The 18,538-nt window shown below is 45.8% G+C and overlaps 1 protein-coding gene across 1 annotated transcript in view; it reads left to right on the plus strand.

Annotated features, from left to right (window-relative positions):
• The window catches only part of LOC121334187 (exocyst complex component 4), a gene marked incomplete at its 5' end in the record, with an annotated part of 213,738 nt that overhangs the window by 59,190 nt on the left and 136,010 nt on the right, over nt 1-18,538 (plus strand). Inside the window, one exon of the mRNA XM_041401096.1 lies at nt 9,580-9,676. Within this exon, the coding sequence (XP_041257030.1) occupies nt 9,580-9,676 (97 nt within the window). The remainder of the gene's footprint in view (nt 1-9,579; nt 9,677-18,538) is intronic.

Consider the following 18,538-nt stretch of genomic DNA (forward strand, 5'->3'; position numbering starts at 1 on the left):
AGGAGGTGGGGAAACCCATCTGAAAGAGATTATGGATGAACAGGTTGAAGGATGCTGCCTGACAGCTCCCACTCCTGCCCGTGCAGGGAGTGCCTCTGTGCATTCTGTGGCCAATCCACTGCCATTCCCAGGGGGAAAAGCTGGCTTATTCCTGGGGATCATTGTGCACATTGCTGGAAAATTAATTCGTTCCCAACCGTGGAGGTGCAGATGAGGAGTCAGGAGGTTCCTTTGTTGGTGGGAATTTATGGAGGCATCCCGGTGTGGAATCACCCAGGAGGATTTATTCTGCCTCGTTTTACCTGCCAGGTCTGTAACGTTCTCAAGACTTGTCAAAAGAATTTATCTTCATTAGAACAGACTCCTTCATTAATACATGGAAAAAAAGCCCATGGCAGCTTTCCTGGGGGCTGCTGGATCCCAGCTGCGTGCCAGCCTCAAAATCCTCTCTTTTACCATCATGGTGAAAACCTGAAGCATTCTTAGACCTCTTGGTTGGACTCAATGATCACAGAGATCTTTTCCAACCTCAATAATTCCATCATTCCTCGTCTGCTTCTTCCAGAAAACTGTACAACCCTTTTATTTGTCAGCTGGACAAGGCCTGGAGGGACAGGACACAGGGAATGGCTCCCACTGCCAGAGGGCAGCCATGGATGGCGTGTCTGCTTCTTCCAGAAGACTGTACAACCTTTTACTTGTCACCTGGACAAGGCCTGCAGGGACAGGACACAGGGAATGGCTCCCACTGCCAGAGGGCAGCCATGGATGGCATCTTGGCCATGAGGAATTCCTGGCTGGGCTGGAATTGCCAGAGCAGCTGGGGCTGCCCCTGCATCCCTGCAGTGTCCAAAGCCAGGCTGGACACTGGGGCTGGAGCAGCCTGGGACAGTGGGAGGTGTCCCTGCCCATTGAAACTGGACAATCCTTAAGGTCCCTTCCCACCCAAATCATTTTATCCTTCTATAATTCCAGCCAATTCCTTTGTCTAAAATGTCCTGGAGCTTCTAAATCTTAAAAGAAAACAAAAAACAAAAAACAAAACAAAAAAAAAAAAAAAAAAGTGAAACAGGGATTTTAGAGATAAACAGCTTGTAAGAAAATAAACCAGCAAATGACACAGTGTCAGGAAATATCTTACTTTATTTCACTTGCTTTTTGTTACCTCACGATGGGTTGGTTTTTTTTCCTTTCTGACATTAAAACTGAATAGAAAACATGTCAGGGATATAAAAAATTCAGGTAGGAGCCATTTGCTGCTACAGGAGATAAGATAAAGGAAGAAAGCTCTGAGTAGAGAACAGTGGAAAAGTGGATGCAGGGCGTGAGTAATCACAGCTCATTAGCTCCAGTGCTTTTTCCAGCTCGGGATAAGGAATTCTGCTGCAGCCATGCTTTGGAACAGCTCAGATTTGTACACGGGGAGTTTTAGGCAAACCAACAAAATCCTAAATATGCAAGTTGACAAATACATTAATCAAAGTGCCTGCTGCTCAGTCGTGTGGCCTGGGGGAGAGGAGGAAAAAAAAAAAAAAAAAGAAAAAAAGAAATCACAACAAGAAAAAGAGGAGAAATATGCATTTTAAACAATTTCTGTAGCTGGAAGGAGACTTTACATATGTGGCTGACACGGTGATCAAATGATAAAGGAGCCTCAAATTGAACCCCAACCTTTTGTGCAGGCTGTGAAAGCCGAGGCACGGCGCCGTTTTTCAAGGCAGATGGAGTGTGAGCAACTAATAAATCAGGTTTTGAAACATTAAAGAGCAACTTATTTAAATGCATATGGTGTTGGATCTCAGACAAGGCGGGATAGGGGAGCAGGGAAGGATTGGGAACATCAGCACAGCAATATGGCAGAGCAGGGCTCGGGGGCTGCATCCAAATCAGGCACCAAATCCTGGGATGTGCCACGGGAACATGCTGGGAGGAGCAGTTCCAGGCAGGGATTTTGGAGTTGTTGGTCAGTTTGGGACGTTATTCTGTGTTTTAATGGAAGACTGAAGTCAAAGCATGAATTTAAAACAGTGAATAAAAAGCTGGCGCCTTTTTTGTGACATTTCTCAGAACAGCTTTGCCAGGGGAAAGTTGGAGCCACAATCTCAATTTCCCTTTTGGGGAGCTGAAATGCAGAAACCTGATCAGGGTCAGAGAGGCCACATCAGTCCTGTGGCTGGAATCCAGATCTGCCTCTCCTGCTTTGGGAAATCACTTTTCCCTCAGGTTTGGAGCAGGTTTGTGTTTGATCTGCAAACCTGAGCAACAGCTCCAGCTCTGCTCAGAATCCCTGAGTGCTTTGGGTGGGAAGGGACCTTAAATCCCACCCAGTGCCCCCCTGCCATGGCAGGGACACCTGCCACTGTCCCAGGCTGCTCCAGCCCCAGTGTCCAGCCTGGCCTTGGACACTGCAGGGATGCAGGGGCAGCCCTAGCTGCTCTGGCAATTCCAGCCAGGATTTCCTCATTGCCAAGATCCCATCCATGCCTGCCCTCTGGCAGTGGGAGCCATTCCCTGTGTCCTGTCCATCCCTTGTCCCCAGTCCCTCTGCAGCTCTCCTGTGGAGCACCTCCAGGCCCTGGAATGTGCTGGAAGCTCTCCCTGGATCCTTCTCCTCTCCAGGTGAGCATCCCCAGCTCTCCCAGCCTGGCTCCAGCCCTTGGAGCATCTTATCCCAATCCCTTTCCATTCCTTCTTTCCCATTTTTATACCTGTAAAGGAGTTATTCCAGGTTCAACCATTAGACTTTACTTGATTTAACCATCCCTTAATTTCTGCCCAACATTTTAGTGTTTCACTGAAATATTTGAGGTTGGAACCTCCCACTGTGGGGACCATCTGCTTTTGGGAGAATGGCTGGGAATTTATCACTGATGGAAACACTGAAGTGGGATGAACTTCATAACCTTCAGGGTGAGCTTAATTTCCAGAGCAGAGAGAGGTCAGCAGGGAGTGCTGTGCCTTTAGGTTGTGCCAGTTTGGTGTCCCCTGTGCCCCTTCCAGGCTGGTGACAAGGCACTGGGAGCTGGAGCAGCTCTTGGAGTCACTCAGTCATCTCCCAGCTCCAGGTCTGACAGCAGCCAGTGCTTTACAAGTAGTTACCACCTAATTCCCAGCAATTTCCACTCTTCTGGAGTTCCCTCTCACTCTGTTGATTTTGGGAAAACGTGGGTGCATGTGTGCTTTTAACCATCAGCCCCTCATTCCTGATGGTCTGATGTATAAATTCCCACTTGCCATGATTAAAAGAAGAGTGGGTGATTAAGAGAAGCAAACAAGAAATGCAATCTTTCCTCTGTCAGAAAACCTCTGCTAAATTGCTTCTCCCCTCAAGCAAGGAAGTAATCAAGTATTGGTTGGAGCTTATTCTTGTCTATCCTGATAAAGTGGATTTTTTTATCCGGTGCATCTCAGTTCCCTCATTCCTATTCCTGGAGAGGGAATGGGAGTCCCATGTGCTGGTCAGAGCAGGGGTCACTCACTGCCAGTTTGGGGCTGGAGAGGGAACAGAAATCATCATTACAGAAGAACAGATGGAAAAATGTGCCTGAAATAATCCCCAAAATGCCACTGGAAGTGTCCAGGGCCAGGCTGGATGGACTCTGGGCATCCTGGTCCAGTGGGAAGTGTCCCTGCCCATGGCAGGGGTGGCACTGGACGGGTTTGAAGGTCCCTTCCAACCCAAACCATCCTGGGATTCTCTGAAAGGAATGAACTTTGAGGATTCCAGACATGCAAAAGAATTTGAGAGATGATAAATTGTGTTTGGTTCCATGTGAAAGTAATTGAAGTGTGTGAGTGCCAGTGCAGTGAATCTCTGCTGAGAACCAGTGCAGGAGAAACAGAACCTGGTGTTCCTGTCCTGAGAGTCATGGAGCCATGCTGGGAGAGCTGGGAATGTTCCCCTGGAGAAGGGAAGGATCCAGGCAGAGCTTCCAGCACATTCCAGGGCCTGCAGGGGCTCCAGGAGAGCTGCAGAGGGACTGGGGACAAGGGATGGACAGGACACAGGGAATGGCTCCCACTGCCAGAGGGCAGCCATGGATGGGATCTTGGCCATGAGGAATTCCTGGCTGGGCTGGAATTGCCAGAGCAGCTGGGGCTGCCCCTGCATCCCTGCAGTGCCCAAGGCCAGGCTGGACACTGGGGCTGGAGCAACCCGGGACAGTGGGAGTGTCCCTGCCATGGCAGGGGATTGGAACTTTTGGAACTTCCAACCCAGATCATCCTGAGATTTATTTGGGGGGTCTGACATACAGAAATGTGAAAACTCAGGAGATTTCCATTATAAAGCTCCACAGTTGTTGTTCACAGGTCAATCCCTTCTCTCTGCTGAGCTGTTTTATGATCACCTGCTTTCCTCTCTCTGGGCATCTTTTGCTTTCCTCCCTTCACACTGAAGGAAATTTGAATTTCCATGCCCTGAAGATGATGTGCAGGCCGTAACTGTGGTGTTGATTCCCACACAATCAAGAACTTTAGGGAAGCACCATCCCATGGGAAGTGGTTCCTTTGCTGCTCTCAGCTCTTGCTGCTCCCTCAGAGTGGAAGAGCTGCTGGGATTTGCAGGATGTGTTGATTGCTCAGTTGTTGCTTCAAAGGCTCATCCTTTATTTTTCTTTATTCCTCTGTTCTGCATGGATTCACATGGAGTGGCTCCCTAGGAAAGGTGCTCTGATCATGGAGGGGGGCCCAGGAATTCTTCATTCCATGCCTGGAACCTGTTTAGGTGAATTGCAGAGAGATCAATGAACTTGTCCTGTGCTAACACAGGGATGGGAAAAGAGCTGAAGCTTCCCTGTGCTCCTCATGATTTTGGGATGTTGCTGTTTCCATTGATCCCAAATGAATATTTCTTGGATGTTTTGAAAAGGGATTTACCTGTCAGGCAAATACCTTTGTGTCTGAAAAGTTTTAGTGACTGGGAGGATTGAAAATGTGGCAGGATGGAGGATAAACCTCATTTAGACAGATAAAACTTTGAAACAATGAGGTAATGTCTGATGACTCCTGAAGTGACAGCATAAGAAATCTCACCCTTCTTTAGTTCTTGTGTGAGAGACAGAGAAAGCTTTTCTCAGGGTGTTGTTAAAAAGAAAAGAAGTTACTTCATTACTTACAATGAATTTTAAAACCTGCACAGCAAATCTTTCAAGGGGCTGAGCTGCCTCTTCTCTGATGTGCTCACGTCTTTCAAGGAACAGAAAAATACAAGGAGAAATGTGTGATTCCTCCTTGGCACGTTGGAAGAGTGAGAGAAAAGAATCCCAAAATGGTTTGGGTGGGAATGGACTTTAAAGATCATCCAATTCCACCCCTCCAGCTCTGGAGCCAGGCTGGGAGAGCTGGGAATGTTCCCGTGGAGAAGGGAGGGCCCCAGGGAGAGCTTCCAGCACATTCCAGGGCCTGAAGGGGCTCCAGGAGAGCTGCAGAGGGACTGGGGACAAGGGATGGACAGGACACAGGGAATGGCTCCCAGTGCCAGAGGGCAGCCATGGATGGGATCTTGGCCATGAGGAATTCCTGGCTGGGCTGGAATTGCCAGAGCAGCTGGGACTGCCCCTGCATCCCTGCAGTGTCCAAGGCCAGGCTGGACACTGGGGCTGGAGCAGCCTGGGACAGTGGGAGGTGTCCCTGCCATGGCAGGGGTGGCACTGGGTGACCTCTCAGGTCCCTTCTCACCAGAACCACTCAGAGATTCCCTGGCATTTTTTGTAAAGATGGAAGATTTCCATGCAAACATTTAAATTTGAACGTACCAAGCAGAAAGGCAAACTAAAGCTCTCCTAATGTTTGTTCTGACTTTCAGCACCTCCAGAGATTCCAGTTTCCCTGCTCATCTCCTTTTTCATGTTGATGCCTGACATTTTAGGCTCCATTTCAGACACACCAAGCTCTGTCACTAATGGCCCTGTCTCTGTCACCACTTGCAGTGACATTCAGGTGGGCACACTTCATTGCCAGCACAGCAGGAGGGTGTCATTAACTCTGTGACAAATTTCACTTCATCTCCAAGTTTTCCTTATTATTCCTTTGTTCCTCATAATTTATTACCAGGCAGATTAAACCAGCAAACTTCGCTCCTGAGAGGAAACTGCAGCAACAGTGATGCTTCCAGAGAGATGGGAAAGTTTGGGATATTTTTCTGACACATCAGCAGTGCAGAATTTGCCAGTTCAGCTCTGGTTTGGCAGGCTCCAAATTGAATCTCTTATTAATCTCTTACAGGATCTCTTGGTCATTGATAAGGAGAGGAAAAAAAGGCATTATTTCCACTCCTCATGGAATTATGGAATGGTTGGGGTTGGAAGGGGCCTGAAAGTCCATCCAGTGCCACCCTGCCATGGCAGGGTCACCTCCCACTGTCCCAGGCTGCTCCAGCCCCAGTGTCCAGCCTGCCCTTGGGCACTGCAGGGATGCAGGGGCAGCCCCAGCTGCTCTGGCAATTCCAGCCCGGACAGGAATTCCTCATTGCCAAGATCCCATCCATGGCTGCCCTCTGGCAGTGGGAGCCATTCACTGTGTCCTGTCCCTGCAGGCCTTGTTCCCAGTCCCTCTGCAGCTCTCCTGGAGCCCCTTCAGGCCCTGGAATGGCTGGAAGCTCTCCCTGGATCCTTCCCTTCTCCAGGGGAACATTCCCAGCTCTGCCAGGGGCTCCAGCCCTGGAGCAGCTCCATGAATTCCTCTGGAGTCTCTCCCCCAGTCAGGGGCCTTCTGCAGCCTGGCCCATGGGAGGTGTCCCTGCCCAAGCAGGAGATGGAACTGGGTGATCTTTAAGGTGCCTTCCCACCCAAACCATTGTGGGATTCTCTGCTCCCTGTTTTCTCCAGAGCTGCCAGTTTTGGCTTGTTTGGATGAACAGTCCCTGCAGGAGATGCTCTTGGTGGAATCAGTCAGGATGAGGGAATATTCCTGGCGTATTTTATGGAGATGTTGGTGGCTCTCCAGCACAGGGAATTGGCTGCAGTGGAGAAATCATGGCTGGTCCATGTAAATAACACATGTCAGACCTTGATACAATCAGATGAATCCCCTGTGGAGATCTCTAATTCACAGGGAAAGGAATCCTTCACTCTCCAGGATTTTCCATAACAAAACTCCAGTGTTTAGAGCAGTGGAGGTGGGAGAGCAATGGCATTAAAGTTGCACTGCTGTGTAGTTGGGACGTCCAAAGCATCACCAGGAACAAAATTTCCACCTCAGCATCTTTTTTTGGGGGGTAAAATATTTAAATACAAGCAAAATTCCTCTCCCCTGTAGCCTGCACCTACCTGCAGAGCAGCCACGATTACTAATGGAAGGCTGAGAGCCAAGGAGATGTAAAAGCACATTTTTCTCTCGGTGCCAGGGTTCTGTTCTCCTCAAATCCATCATCATCTGGCCCAGCAGATCAGACAGATTGTTTTATTCCTCGCCGTGGAGTTCGTCCCAGTCAATAATATTGATTAGTGCAGGGTGACTTGATGGAACAAGAATAACACCCCTCTCTTAATTGGAGCCTGCATCTCCTCATCCCTGCCTCAGCAGCTCATGCTTGGCTGGCTTCTTCAATAATTCTGTTCAGACACAGAGCCCACTGGAAATTGCAGGATCTGACATTAACAGGGGAAGTGAATAATTTTCTTTTCCTTGAACTCAACGCCTCTTTTCTTCCCCGATTAAACTGCCACGTTGTGAGAGTTCACTCTTTAAGCTGCCAGCTGAAATCCCTGCTTTTTTTTTTTTCTTTTTTTTTTTTTTTTTTAGAGCTGCCTCTTTCTAAATACCATCAGGAAAGTTTCAAAAACTCTGTCTTCAGTTGCTTTGTGCTTCCCAAGTCCATATGTTGGCTAGGATTTATGAGGAAGCTCTGCGTGCTCAGGGTTCATTCGAGGAGCTGAGTCAGCTGTGGAAATGTTGTGACTGCAGACTTCCAGTTTCCCAGGATTTCCCATCCCATGGGGAATTCAGAGCTGGAGCTTTTACTCTCATATCATTGAATCTATGGGAATTCTTGTAGGAAACACTCCTGAACCTAGAGGGATTATTTAAGGTATGAAATGCTGGTGTTGGTGACCTGCTCAGTCCTTGCATGTTGCTGCAGAAGGGTCAAATAAATTCAGTCACCAAAGAGCTTATTCTGTAGATTGATTGTTCTAAAGCACATCAAATTCCCTTGGAAAAGAAGGTTGGAGTCACTTCTTCATCAGTTGTGTTGCTCTTTCCCATTTGGAGAAATCCTTTTTGTTGGAGGCAGAGGAGATGTCAGGGTCAAAACCTTCAGTGACCTCCTAAAGTAGTTTTGATTTCAAATCTTTGTCATTTCCCTGCCTCTAAAGCTGTCCCAATAATGTGATTGGTTTCTGTATTTATTATTTATTATCAATCTTTAAGGAGACTTCACATGGAAAGTGCTTGATAATACCTGGGATATTCAAACTTTTCCTTTTTGGGGTGGCCCTGGAATGGAATTTCCAGAGGAGCTGGGGCTGCCTCTGGATCCCTGGAAGTGTCCAAGGCCAGGCTGGATTGGGCTTGGAGCCTCCTGGGATAGGGGAAGGTGTCCCCATGGGATTGGAACTGGATGGGCTTTGGGGTCCCTTCCAACCCAAACCATTCCATGGTGATTTGTTTATGTGTGGGGTGTCTGGCCTGTTGTCCTAAAAATGTTTTCGTCAGGAATGGTTCCGTGTGGACTTTGTTGCTATCAGGACATGCAGAGTTCTCAGGAAGTTTGTATTGTCCCTCCCCTCTATTTTCTCCCCCAGTGTCCAAATTTAAGGTGTCAGGAGCTGCCTCTGGAAGTAATTTTGGAGTGACACAGTGGCACTGGTCAGGTTTTATTGCCACTCCAAACCCTGGAGCCTGTGGTGTGTAAAAGATGTTCCCTGAGTTGTGTTTTGCTGCCAAATTCTGCAAATTTATTTTTCCTGTAGCTTAGAGAGCGTTTGTACCCAGGTGGAAGTCGGAGAAGGGAAAGTTCCAGGTAGGAATGACAAGACTCAGAGTTGGGAATGAGCTCCTGAGAGAGCCAATAATGCTAAATACAATAAATGGGTTAAAATGTCAGTCACTGGCACCCAAACCAAGGCTGGAACTGTGCCATCCCCAGTCCAGGAATGACAAGACTCAGAGATGGGAATGAGCTATTTAGCCAGTAATGCTAAATACAATAAATGGGTTAAAATGTCAGTCACTGGCACCCAAACCAAGGCTGGAACTGTGCCATCCCCAGTCAGAGAAAGTAGGAAAATTCTGGGAAATGCTGTTCTCCAAATCTTTTCCAATCACTGTGGGCTTTAAAACACACCTGAGCCATGTGGCCCGAGGTGAAGGACCTGGATTTGGTGGATTTTGTGCCAAAATGCCCCAATTCCTGTGGAATGAAGAGCCCAAAGTCACCTCCAACACCACCTGCGTGTTCCCTCTGCCCTGGGAGGGCACAGAGAGCAAAGCCTGGCGTTAATTACTGATCTTTCACCAGGAAATAGGCATTTAATTCCTGTTTAATTATCGCTTGCTAAATGTTTAATTATCACTTACTCGCTGAAAATCAAGGGATGTCGAGATCTGTTAGACAACTTGTCCCACCTTGTTTTCCAGGAGGACCAGATGATAACTTAATTGAAGGTGGTGGGTCCAAGTTTGTGTGCAAACCAGGAGCCAGGAACATCACCATCATCTTTCACCCCCTGCTCAGGTAAAATCTGCCTTTCTGCACATTCCTACAGCTGCAAAGCTTTAGAATAAGTAGAATTAAACCTTTGATTTGTGGGGATGTTGGGCAAATTCCAGTTCTGAGATCCCGGAGCAAAGGGGTTGCTCTGAGGTTGTTGATGGTGTGAAGTTGTTGTGTGTAAAAAAAATTAACTTTTTCTAAAATATTTAAATGTTTAATATTAACTATTTTAAATTAATTCATTAATTTTGTTATTAACTATTATTTTCCCAAAATATTTAAATATGTAATTATCACTATTAATTATTTGAATAATTTATCAATATTTAATATTTCTAAAGTATTTAATCATTTAATATCTAAATATTTTAAAATACTTATTTAAAGAAAAATAATTTTATTCTTTAAATATTTATTTAAAGAAAAATAATTTTTTCTTTAAATATTTTTAATCTTTAAATCTTCTTCAAACTGAACTGTGATGTCAGGTGGGATTTCCTGTCTGGGTGACCCCGTGTCACCAACCAGTGTCATTTATTGACCTGAGCTGGGGGAGGTTTATTTGCAACCTGCCACAAATTGTTTCTTGCTGTTCTTTGTGCTTATTAAAAAGTCAGAGGAACTGCAAGGTGAGTTCATTGATAAAACACTGTGGGCTGGGGACTGCAAATTAACTCCTGATCCAGAGTGAGCCTGTAATTACCAAAATTGTCACAGCTGGAGCTTTAAACAGAGCAAGCCTTTAATAAACCTCTTCGCACTGTATCATTCACCTCTGATACCTGAATTTTGCTGCTTTTCTAACAGTTTGTCCTGTTGGTTTAGTGGAAATTCAATAATACAAGGTTTGGCCTGGCTCATGTCAGCCTCCCACCTCTTGTTTTCTGGGAGGGTTTTCCTTTACCAAAATTGTCACAGCTGGAGCTTTAACAGAGCAAGCCTTTAATAAACCTCTTCGCACTGTATCATTCACCTCTGATACCTGAATTTTGCTGTTTGCCCTGCTGGTTTTGTGGAAATTCAGCAATACAAGGTTTGGCCCAGTTCGTGTCAACCTCCCGCCTCTTTTTTTTTTGGGAAAATTTTCCTTTTCTTCCCAGCAGCTTTGGAGAGCGTTTCCCTCCTTGCCTGTGTTTGTGTGAGTTCACTGTCCTGAGCCACTCAACAGCAGGAGCTTCTCTCCAATGCTAAAGACAAGAAGTCACAAAATAGTCATAAAAAATTGGAATTCAGATTGGAATCTGATCCCCAGAGGAAGGAATCTCCTCCTGGCACCCCCATGGCTGAGAGCTCAGCTTATTTGTGACTTCTCAGGACTTAAAAACACAGTTGGAAAAGGCATAAATGCCTCCAAATCTAAATTTCTGGTGTTAAAACAGCAGGGATTGGAATAATCTTGAGAACATCCTGAAATGTGTTATGGTGTGCAAGATCTTGCCTTGAAAAAAGAGTTTATTTCTTGCTCTGCTCCCATAACAAAATGAAGAATTCTATAAGCACTTTTCATTTCCACCTCTGTCTCTTTTAAACTGAAGAAATGTGCTAAAAATAAGTTTGCTGTAGGATAATTTGTAGTTTTCAGCTATTTTATGATGGGAAAAGATGGACAACTGAAATTCAGTGTTCTTCAAGGTGTGACTATGATGATGTAGACTTCAATTTCTAAATCATTAATGAATTTACAGACATCTTGCATGCCCAGAGAGCGGGTGATGCTCCTATTTTTATTGATGAGATCTTTCCCATTGATTGAAATTCTCTCTCTTTGCCTTCCTGCTTTATTTCCCCCCCTTTTTTTCCCTCCCATCTGAGCGAAACACGAGTGCTCTGCTTTAAATAGCACTTCTCCCAAACACTTCACTTTGCATTCCCAGCCTGCAAGTCAGGCAGGAGGAATCATTTGCCTCATAAAAAATAATTGCATCGAGATGAAGGTGTCTGTGTACAGTGTGTTTTTCGTGCCAACCACCTGCAACATCTTCACTCCCTTGCACTGAGGATTTCATCAATAACTTCAGGAAAAGAAGGAAAACAGGGAATGACCCAGTTTGCCCTTTTCTCCCTGCAGGGTGGGAGAGTTTGGGGCTAAAAACAATTTTAATGTGGTTTTATTCATTTTAATGTTTAGTGTGCTGAGAGATTTAACTCATGATGACTTAGGGATGAATGGGATGCAGAGGATCTGGGATGATCACAGGATTTCTTTAGCTGACAGTAATTCCCTACAGGGAATTCTGTTCCTGATGGGATAGCCATGGCCTGTCCCACCAGCAGCTGAAATGCTCAGTACAGTGAATTTGTTCAAATATTGATGCTTTAACTTCTGGCATGTGGAATCATAAAATCATCATCTCTTGGTTAGATCCTTGTTGCCCTATTCCAGATGCTCCTGTTTTAAATGTCCAGCTCTCCTGGAGGTAATTCCCACAGAGCTGTGAAGTTTTCACCTGTTTTATTTTCCTTTTTGAGGTTCTTCATGACCTGCCCCCCTCATCTTTCATGCCTGTCCCCTGTACATGCTCGAAATGAATCTGGTTTGAATTCAAATGATCAATATTTTATTTACAAGGGGTTTTCCCCCTTGTTTTTGTTAAAGTCCCATAAACACGTTGCCAGAGGAGCTTCAGCACTGCATGGACTCACTGATTTTATGAGGCAGCTGAGTGCTTCTGAAAGTCTTAAACAAACTGGATCACTGAGAAACCAGACCCTGGTGTGCTGATTTAAAGCCTGAGCATCACACCAAGTGGTGGCTTTACAATATAATTCAGCCCTGCAATGTTGAACGTTGGAAGCAGAGCACTCACACTCACCAGTGGGAACTTGTCTCTTTGTACTCCTGCTATGAGAAGTGTCAGTGCTGATCACATCACGGCTGCACAAGCACAGGGACAGATTTGCTGCTTACAAAGCCACTTTTTAATCCTTTTTTATTTATAAACTGAGGGTGGAACTTGGCTCCAGAGCCTCTTGAAGAACACAGGGTCAGACTTTGGGAGGGTGCAAATGAATCCATTCCCAATAACCAAAGTTTAGAGAAACTCTTAATTAAAACCATAGGCAGTGTAAGGAAAAATACCTAAAAATGGTTTTCAAAGCTTTCCTTGCCCATGAATTCCTTTAGAGCAGGGGAAGTGAGATTTGTGTTGTTCAGGATGTGGGTCCCTGATTTCCACGAGGACAGCGTGCCTATGAATTCCTTTAGAGGAGGGAGCCAGAGTTGGGAAGTGAGATTTGTGTTGTTCAGGATGTGGGTCCCTGATTTCCACGAGGACAGCTGAGACACACCAAGGCCCAGATTAATTAGCAGCACTTAATGACACCACCACACACAGAATAAACGAAGAGAGTATTTCTGAGAGACAAGTGGGTGTTCTAGAGGAGATGATTCCTGGGAATAGGTTTTCCTAACTACATCTGGAAACTAATTGCACTTAGAAATTGAGGCAGAACCCACCTCTGATTTTCCTTAATTACATTTCATGGGAGGTGCCAAAGTATAAAAGTTACCAAAGGAGTCCAGTTGCTTCCTTCATCCTTTGCTGGAGTTACTGGGCTGAGGAATAACATCTCCCTTTGGAAGAAGGAATCACAGGAGCAATCCCAACGCCCTTCATTCTGGAACATGGAACAGCCTGAGCAATGTCTGTCGTACCATTTGTTTGGTGGGGATTTTTTTTTTCTTGATGTCTTTTATTTTTTTTTTTTAATGTTTATTTGTTTCAGCTGGCATTTGAAAGGCACTTGGCTCCTCGGGGTAATAATCATTTTACATATGCTTTATAGAGTGTGTTTATTACCAGACAATTGAGGAACAGATGTCTGCAGTCTCGAGGCTGGAGGGGGAGGAATGGGAAGGGTGGGAGATGGAGGGGATGGATGGTGCTGCCGAGGCAAACGCAGCTGAGCTGTGCTGGATGCTGGATATTGAGGCCGGGAGGGTTTCCATTTATTACCATCAGCCACACCTCATTAGGATCAAGCAGCAATTAAAAGGCTTGGAGGATGGAGGAGAAAGCCAAGTGGAGGAGTCGCTTCCCAACAGGACGTGACCTTGGGAGGGAGGAGTGAGGAGGAGGAATTCTCCTGGCACCCTTGGGATGTCCACGGGGTCTGCTGGGATCTCCCCTCTGCCAGGTGGGCAGGACTGGGATGTGTCACTGCCTTGGGGTTCAGAGTCTGGACAGAAAAAGAAAAAGAGTAGGGGGAAAAGGGGAAGAAGGAAAAGCAAAATTCCCGATTTGCCAATGCCGGCATCATTTGGGATGCAGAGAATAAAGGGGAGGGAATGGGCTGTGCCAGTGGTGTCCTGATCACTGCCTTGGAGTTCAAGAGTTTGGAGAGAAAGAGAAAAACAAAGAGTAGGGGGGAAAAGGGAAGAAGGAAAAGCAGAATTCTCAATTTGCCACTGCTGGCATCCTTTGGGATGCAAAGAATAAAGGGGAGGGATCTCCCCTCTTCCAGGTGGGAAGGGCTGGGGTGTGTCAGTGGTGTCACTGCCTTGGGGTTCAGAGTCTGGACAGAAAGAGAAAAACAAAGAGCAGGGGGAAAAGGGAAGAAGGAAAAGCAAAATTCCCAATTTTCCACTGCTGGCAACCTTTGGACTGCTTGCAGTGACTTCTAAATGAGTTTAGTGCTCTGTGTGTGCAAAGTTTTGTGCCTCATGTTTTTTGGGATTGATGGGGGCAAGGGGAAGAGAGCAGCAGTAGTTTGACCTTTCCATGTAAGATGAAGAATTTCTGTTCCTTTCTACAGTCTCCATCACTGAAAGCAGCAGGCTTGATAGCAAATTTGGAATTAACTGTTTCTTCCAGTTATTTTAATGCAAATAAAACAATGATTGTTCTGCTAATTAATTAAAAAACCCTTTAGGGACTAACTGGGGAGGGTGGTGATGGACTTTTGCTGCCTGTTGACACCAGAATGTCCCTCTCCAGTGGTGGCTCTGAGCTGCTGATGGTCAAGTGTCAGATGCCAGGAATTCCCTGTCCTTGGGAGGGAAGTGCACAAGGTGCAGGACAAGTGCACCCACCCAGGTGCACGAGTATAGCAGGGATGTTTTATGGGAATAATCCTGCCAAGCTGCTGTTGAAATCAGGGTGTGTCGAGATGAAAGGTGCTGGATGTAGAATTTAAATCCTCTTTCCTTGGAAAATGTTGGGAGGGGACAACAAAGTTGTCATGGGATGTCAAAATCCTTTGGTCTTTGAGCATCAACTGCTGCTGGTGTTAAAAACCACGTCACTAAATTGATCTAAAACTCAGTTTGTCACTCAGAACACCTGTGTATCTCACCAGTAACCCCTTTTACATCTGGACAGTTATAATAATAACAATAATCATCTTATTTTATTTTAAAATGTGCTGTAATATCTTGTAATTGCACACTATAAAATTAATACTTGATAATATAGGGACTGTTGGTATTGGGAAGCAAAAGGAGTGTGAAAATTAGATGAGTTTGTTACATTTGAACTGTGCTAAATCACACCAAATAGGTTAAGAAAAATATGTGGTATTTTAAAGTCTAAGGGTTATTTATTATTAGTGAAGTAGATAGAAAATGTCAAGTCCCCCTGTGGCACAAATACTGCTAAATAATGAGAGCTGATGCCTTTAGCTTTCTGAGTCAAACCTAAAATACTTGATGTCAGGGAAGTCAATAAGGCTGACTCAAGCTGGGAGAGGGAACTTGGAGTGTTGACTACCTAAAGTTTGTGTTTGAGTCTGAGTAATGTGCAGAGGATCAGGGTAAATTTAAAAAAAAAAAATCTGAGGTGTTGTTAAGTGCACAGGAAACATGATTTGGAATCTTAAAGGTAGTGAGTCCTTGAAAAGAACCCTCCAGATTTCATCAGGTCTTGCATTTCAACAGATCCCCTTCAAAGGGTGGGGAAATATCATTTAGTTAATGGAATTCTTGATTCTGCAGAGCAGGGAATCTCTTCCTGCTCTCTGGGGCTGGCAGATGGGGCCTCTGGTGAGAAAGATGAGGCTCAGATCAGGAGATCACGAATTCCCAGGATCACTGAGGTGGGAAAAGCTCTCCAAGGTCATCCAGCCCCAGCTGTGCCCCGTCCCCACCTTGTCCCCAGCCCAGAGCTCTGAGTGCCACCTCCAGGAATTCCTTGGACACCTCCAGGGATGGGCACTCCAAACCTCCCTGGGCAGTCCCTGCCAAGGCCTGAGCACCCTTTCCATGGGGAAATTCCTGCTGGTGCCCACCCTGAGCTCCCCTGGCCCAGGCTGAGGCCGTTCCCTCTCCTCCTGCCCCTGTTCCCTGGAGCACAGCCCGACCCCCCCGGCTGTCCCCTCCTGGCAGGGACTTGTGCAGAGCCACAAGGTCCCCCCTGAGCCTCCTTTGCTCCAGGCTCAGCCCCTTCCCAGCTCCCTCAGCCCCTCCAGACCCTTCCCAGCTCCATTCCCTTCCCTGGCCACGCTCCTGTCCCTCCAGGTCTCTCCTGTCAGGACAGACCCAGCACTGGTCACTCCTGAGTGACCCCAAACTGGACACTGCCCTCCAGGGGCCTCAGCAGTGCCTCAGCACCAAAAGATCTCAAATCCTTGTTACAGAAACATGAAATTCAACACTGGAAACGAGGAAAGGACCTTAAAGATCATTTATTTCCAACCCCCCAGCATGGGCAGGGCACCTTCCGCTAGGAGAACTTTCCCTGGATACTCTCAGCTTTATTTTAGAAATCCCACTCTTGATGCAATTTCTCATCCACTGCTGCTTCCTTCCAGTGACCTGAGTGGGAATCTTCAGGGAGCAATTTGACACCTACCCTGGGAATGTTTTTCCCTCCCTGTCCCCTGTTTAATGAGTGTTTAGGAGGTTTTTAGCTGCTGTACTTTCTGTCTGCCAGCAGCAGGGATGGATGTTCCTCTCAGGCGAATCCCAGCCCTTTTCCTCCCTGAAAAACCCTCCCAAAGTCAGGTTGCTGAAGGATAAAGACAGATCTCAGCAGAGCTCCTTGTTGTGACACTGCTGAGGAAAAGTTTCCTCCTGGCTGGGGCCATCACAGGGATAGGGGGCTCACTCAGAGAGGGGATGGGGAACAGCTTCACATTTTTGTGCCTTTTTTTTTCCCCCCCCGATGCTTTATGAGAGCTGACAGTCTTGCTGTGTGTGTCTGATTAAAGATGACAGTTTATAAAAACCTTAAGGTGAGGCTGTTCATTTTCCATGACAGAAAATAAAGCGATCCCCACCACCCCCCCCACCGCCACCTCCCACACAAACAAAAACTCTCACACGCCAAAAAAAAAAAAAAAAAAAAAAAACCCCTTTTAATTTGGGGGGTTTTTTTTTTTTTTTTTTTAATTAAAACATGTAAATACCTTAGGAAAAAGAAAAAAAAAAAAAAAAAAAAAAGAACCCTCTTAATATGTGAGGCATTGATTTTATATTGTCTGTCAGAGAATGTGCTTCAGCAGATCAGTCAAGTTTGGAGTTTTCAAACATGCTTCATCCAAAGGGAAAATCAACAGCCTGTCAGAAATTTCACATGTCTCCAGCTCCTCCTTCCCTTTGGATGAAATACAAGCTGAAGGAACAGAGAAATTTTGACATTTGCAAGAGCTGGGGCTGAATAGCTGAAAAGAGTGTTAATGTAATTCCATGGTAATGAGGTACTTTGAACCAGGCTTGTGTTCATTGAGCCAACAAAGCAGGATTAGCTCCTTCCTTCATGGGAAAACAGAATGGTTTGGGTTGGAAGGGACATTACAGATGGCCCAGATCCACCCCATGCCATGGGACACCTTCCACCACCCCAGGCTGCTCCAGCCCCAGTGTCCAACCTGGCCTTGGACATTCAGGGATCCAGGGACAGCCACAGCTGCTCTGGGAAACCTTAAATTTACTTCCAGCATTTCCCTCGTGCTCTCATGGAGCAGGACTGAGCTTCTCCACATTGCTGAGCACTGGTATTCTGATTTTGTCGCCGGTATTCTGGTTTTGTCACTGGTATTCTGGTTTGTCACTGGTTTTCTGGTTTTGTCACTGGTTTTCTGATTCTGTCACTGGTATTCTGGTTTTGTCACTGGTATTCTGGTTTGTCACTGGTATTCTGGTTTTGTCACTGCTATTCTGGTTTGTCACTGCTATTCTGGTTTTGTCACTGGTGTTCTGATTTTGTCACAGGGATTGATGATGGCACATGAATTTCCAGTGATTTATTTATTCCTTGGGAACAGAACAGTTCAGTCAGGAGGGATCTAACACGATGGCTCCATCCAATCCCCTGAGCAGCTCAGGGATCACCACATGGCCAGAGAAGTTCTGGCAAGGCAGAAAGGATCCATCTATTCAATTGAACCATCTCAGGTACAAAATTCCTTAAAAAAAAACCAAGTTCCACACTGAGATCCACGTTTAAGACTCTCTAAGGTTGGAAAAGCCCTTTGAAATCACCAAGTCCAACCATTAACCAGCACTGCCAAGGCCACCACATGTCCCAAAATGCCACAAGAATTATCAAACCCTTTAAATCTCAATCACAAGTGAGATCCTGCCATGTAGGAGCTGATGCCTTTCAAGCAGCTCCTTTGCTGTTGAGGAATTAACTTCCAGTAGTAGCTAAAACTTGCTTTAATAGCCCCAACTTTCCTTTCAAATACAGGAAATAATTCTCTGACATTGCTAAAAAAAAAATCTGTAGAGCAACAGAAGAGCTCCCATGGCACAACCAGAAAAGCATCTTTGATTTTTGTGGTGGAAGAAAAGGGAAAAAGAACTTGACAAATTCTAAATTTGTAATTGTCTATGGAAGATTCAAAAAATGGAAGTTCAAAAAATACTTCAGTGAGGGTTTTCCCTGAATGGGGGAAATCCAAGGATGAAAACACGGTGTGATTTAAGTCCACTTTATGGTACTA

The sequence above is a fragment of the Onychostruthus taczanowskii genome, unplaced genomic scaffold, assembly GCF_017590055.1.
Source record: "Onychostruthus taczanowskii isolate IOZ18803 unplaced genomic scaffold, ASM1759005v1 scaffold184, whole genome shotgun sequence".
NCBI lineage: Eukaryota > Metazoa > Chordata > Aves > Passeriformes > Passeridae > Onychostruthus > Onychostruthus taczanowskii.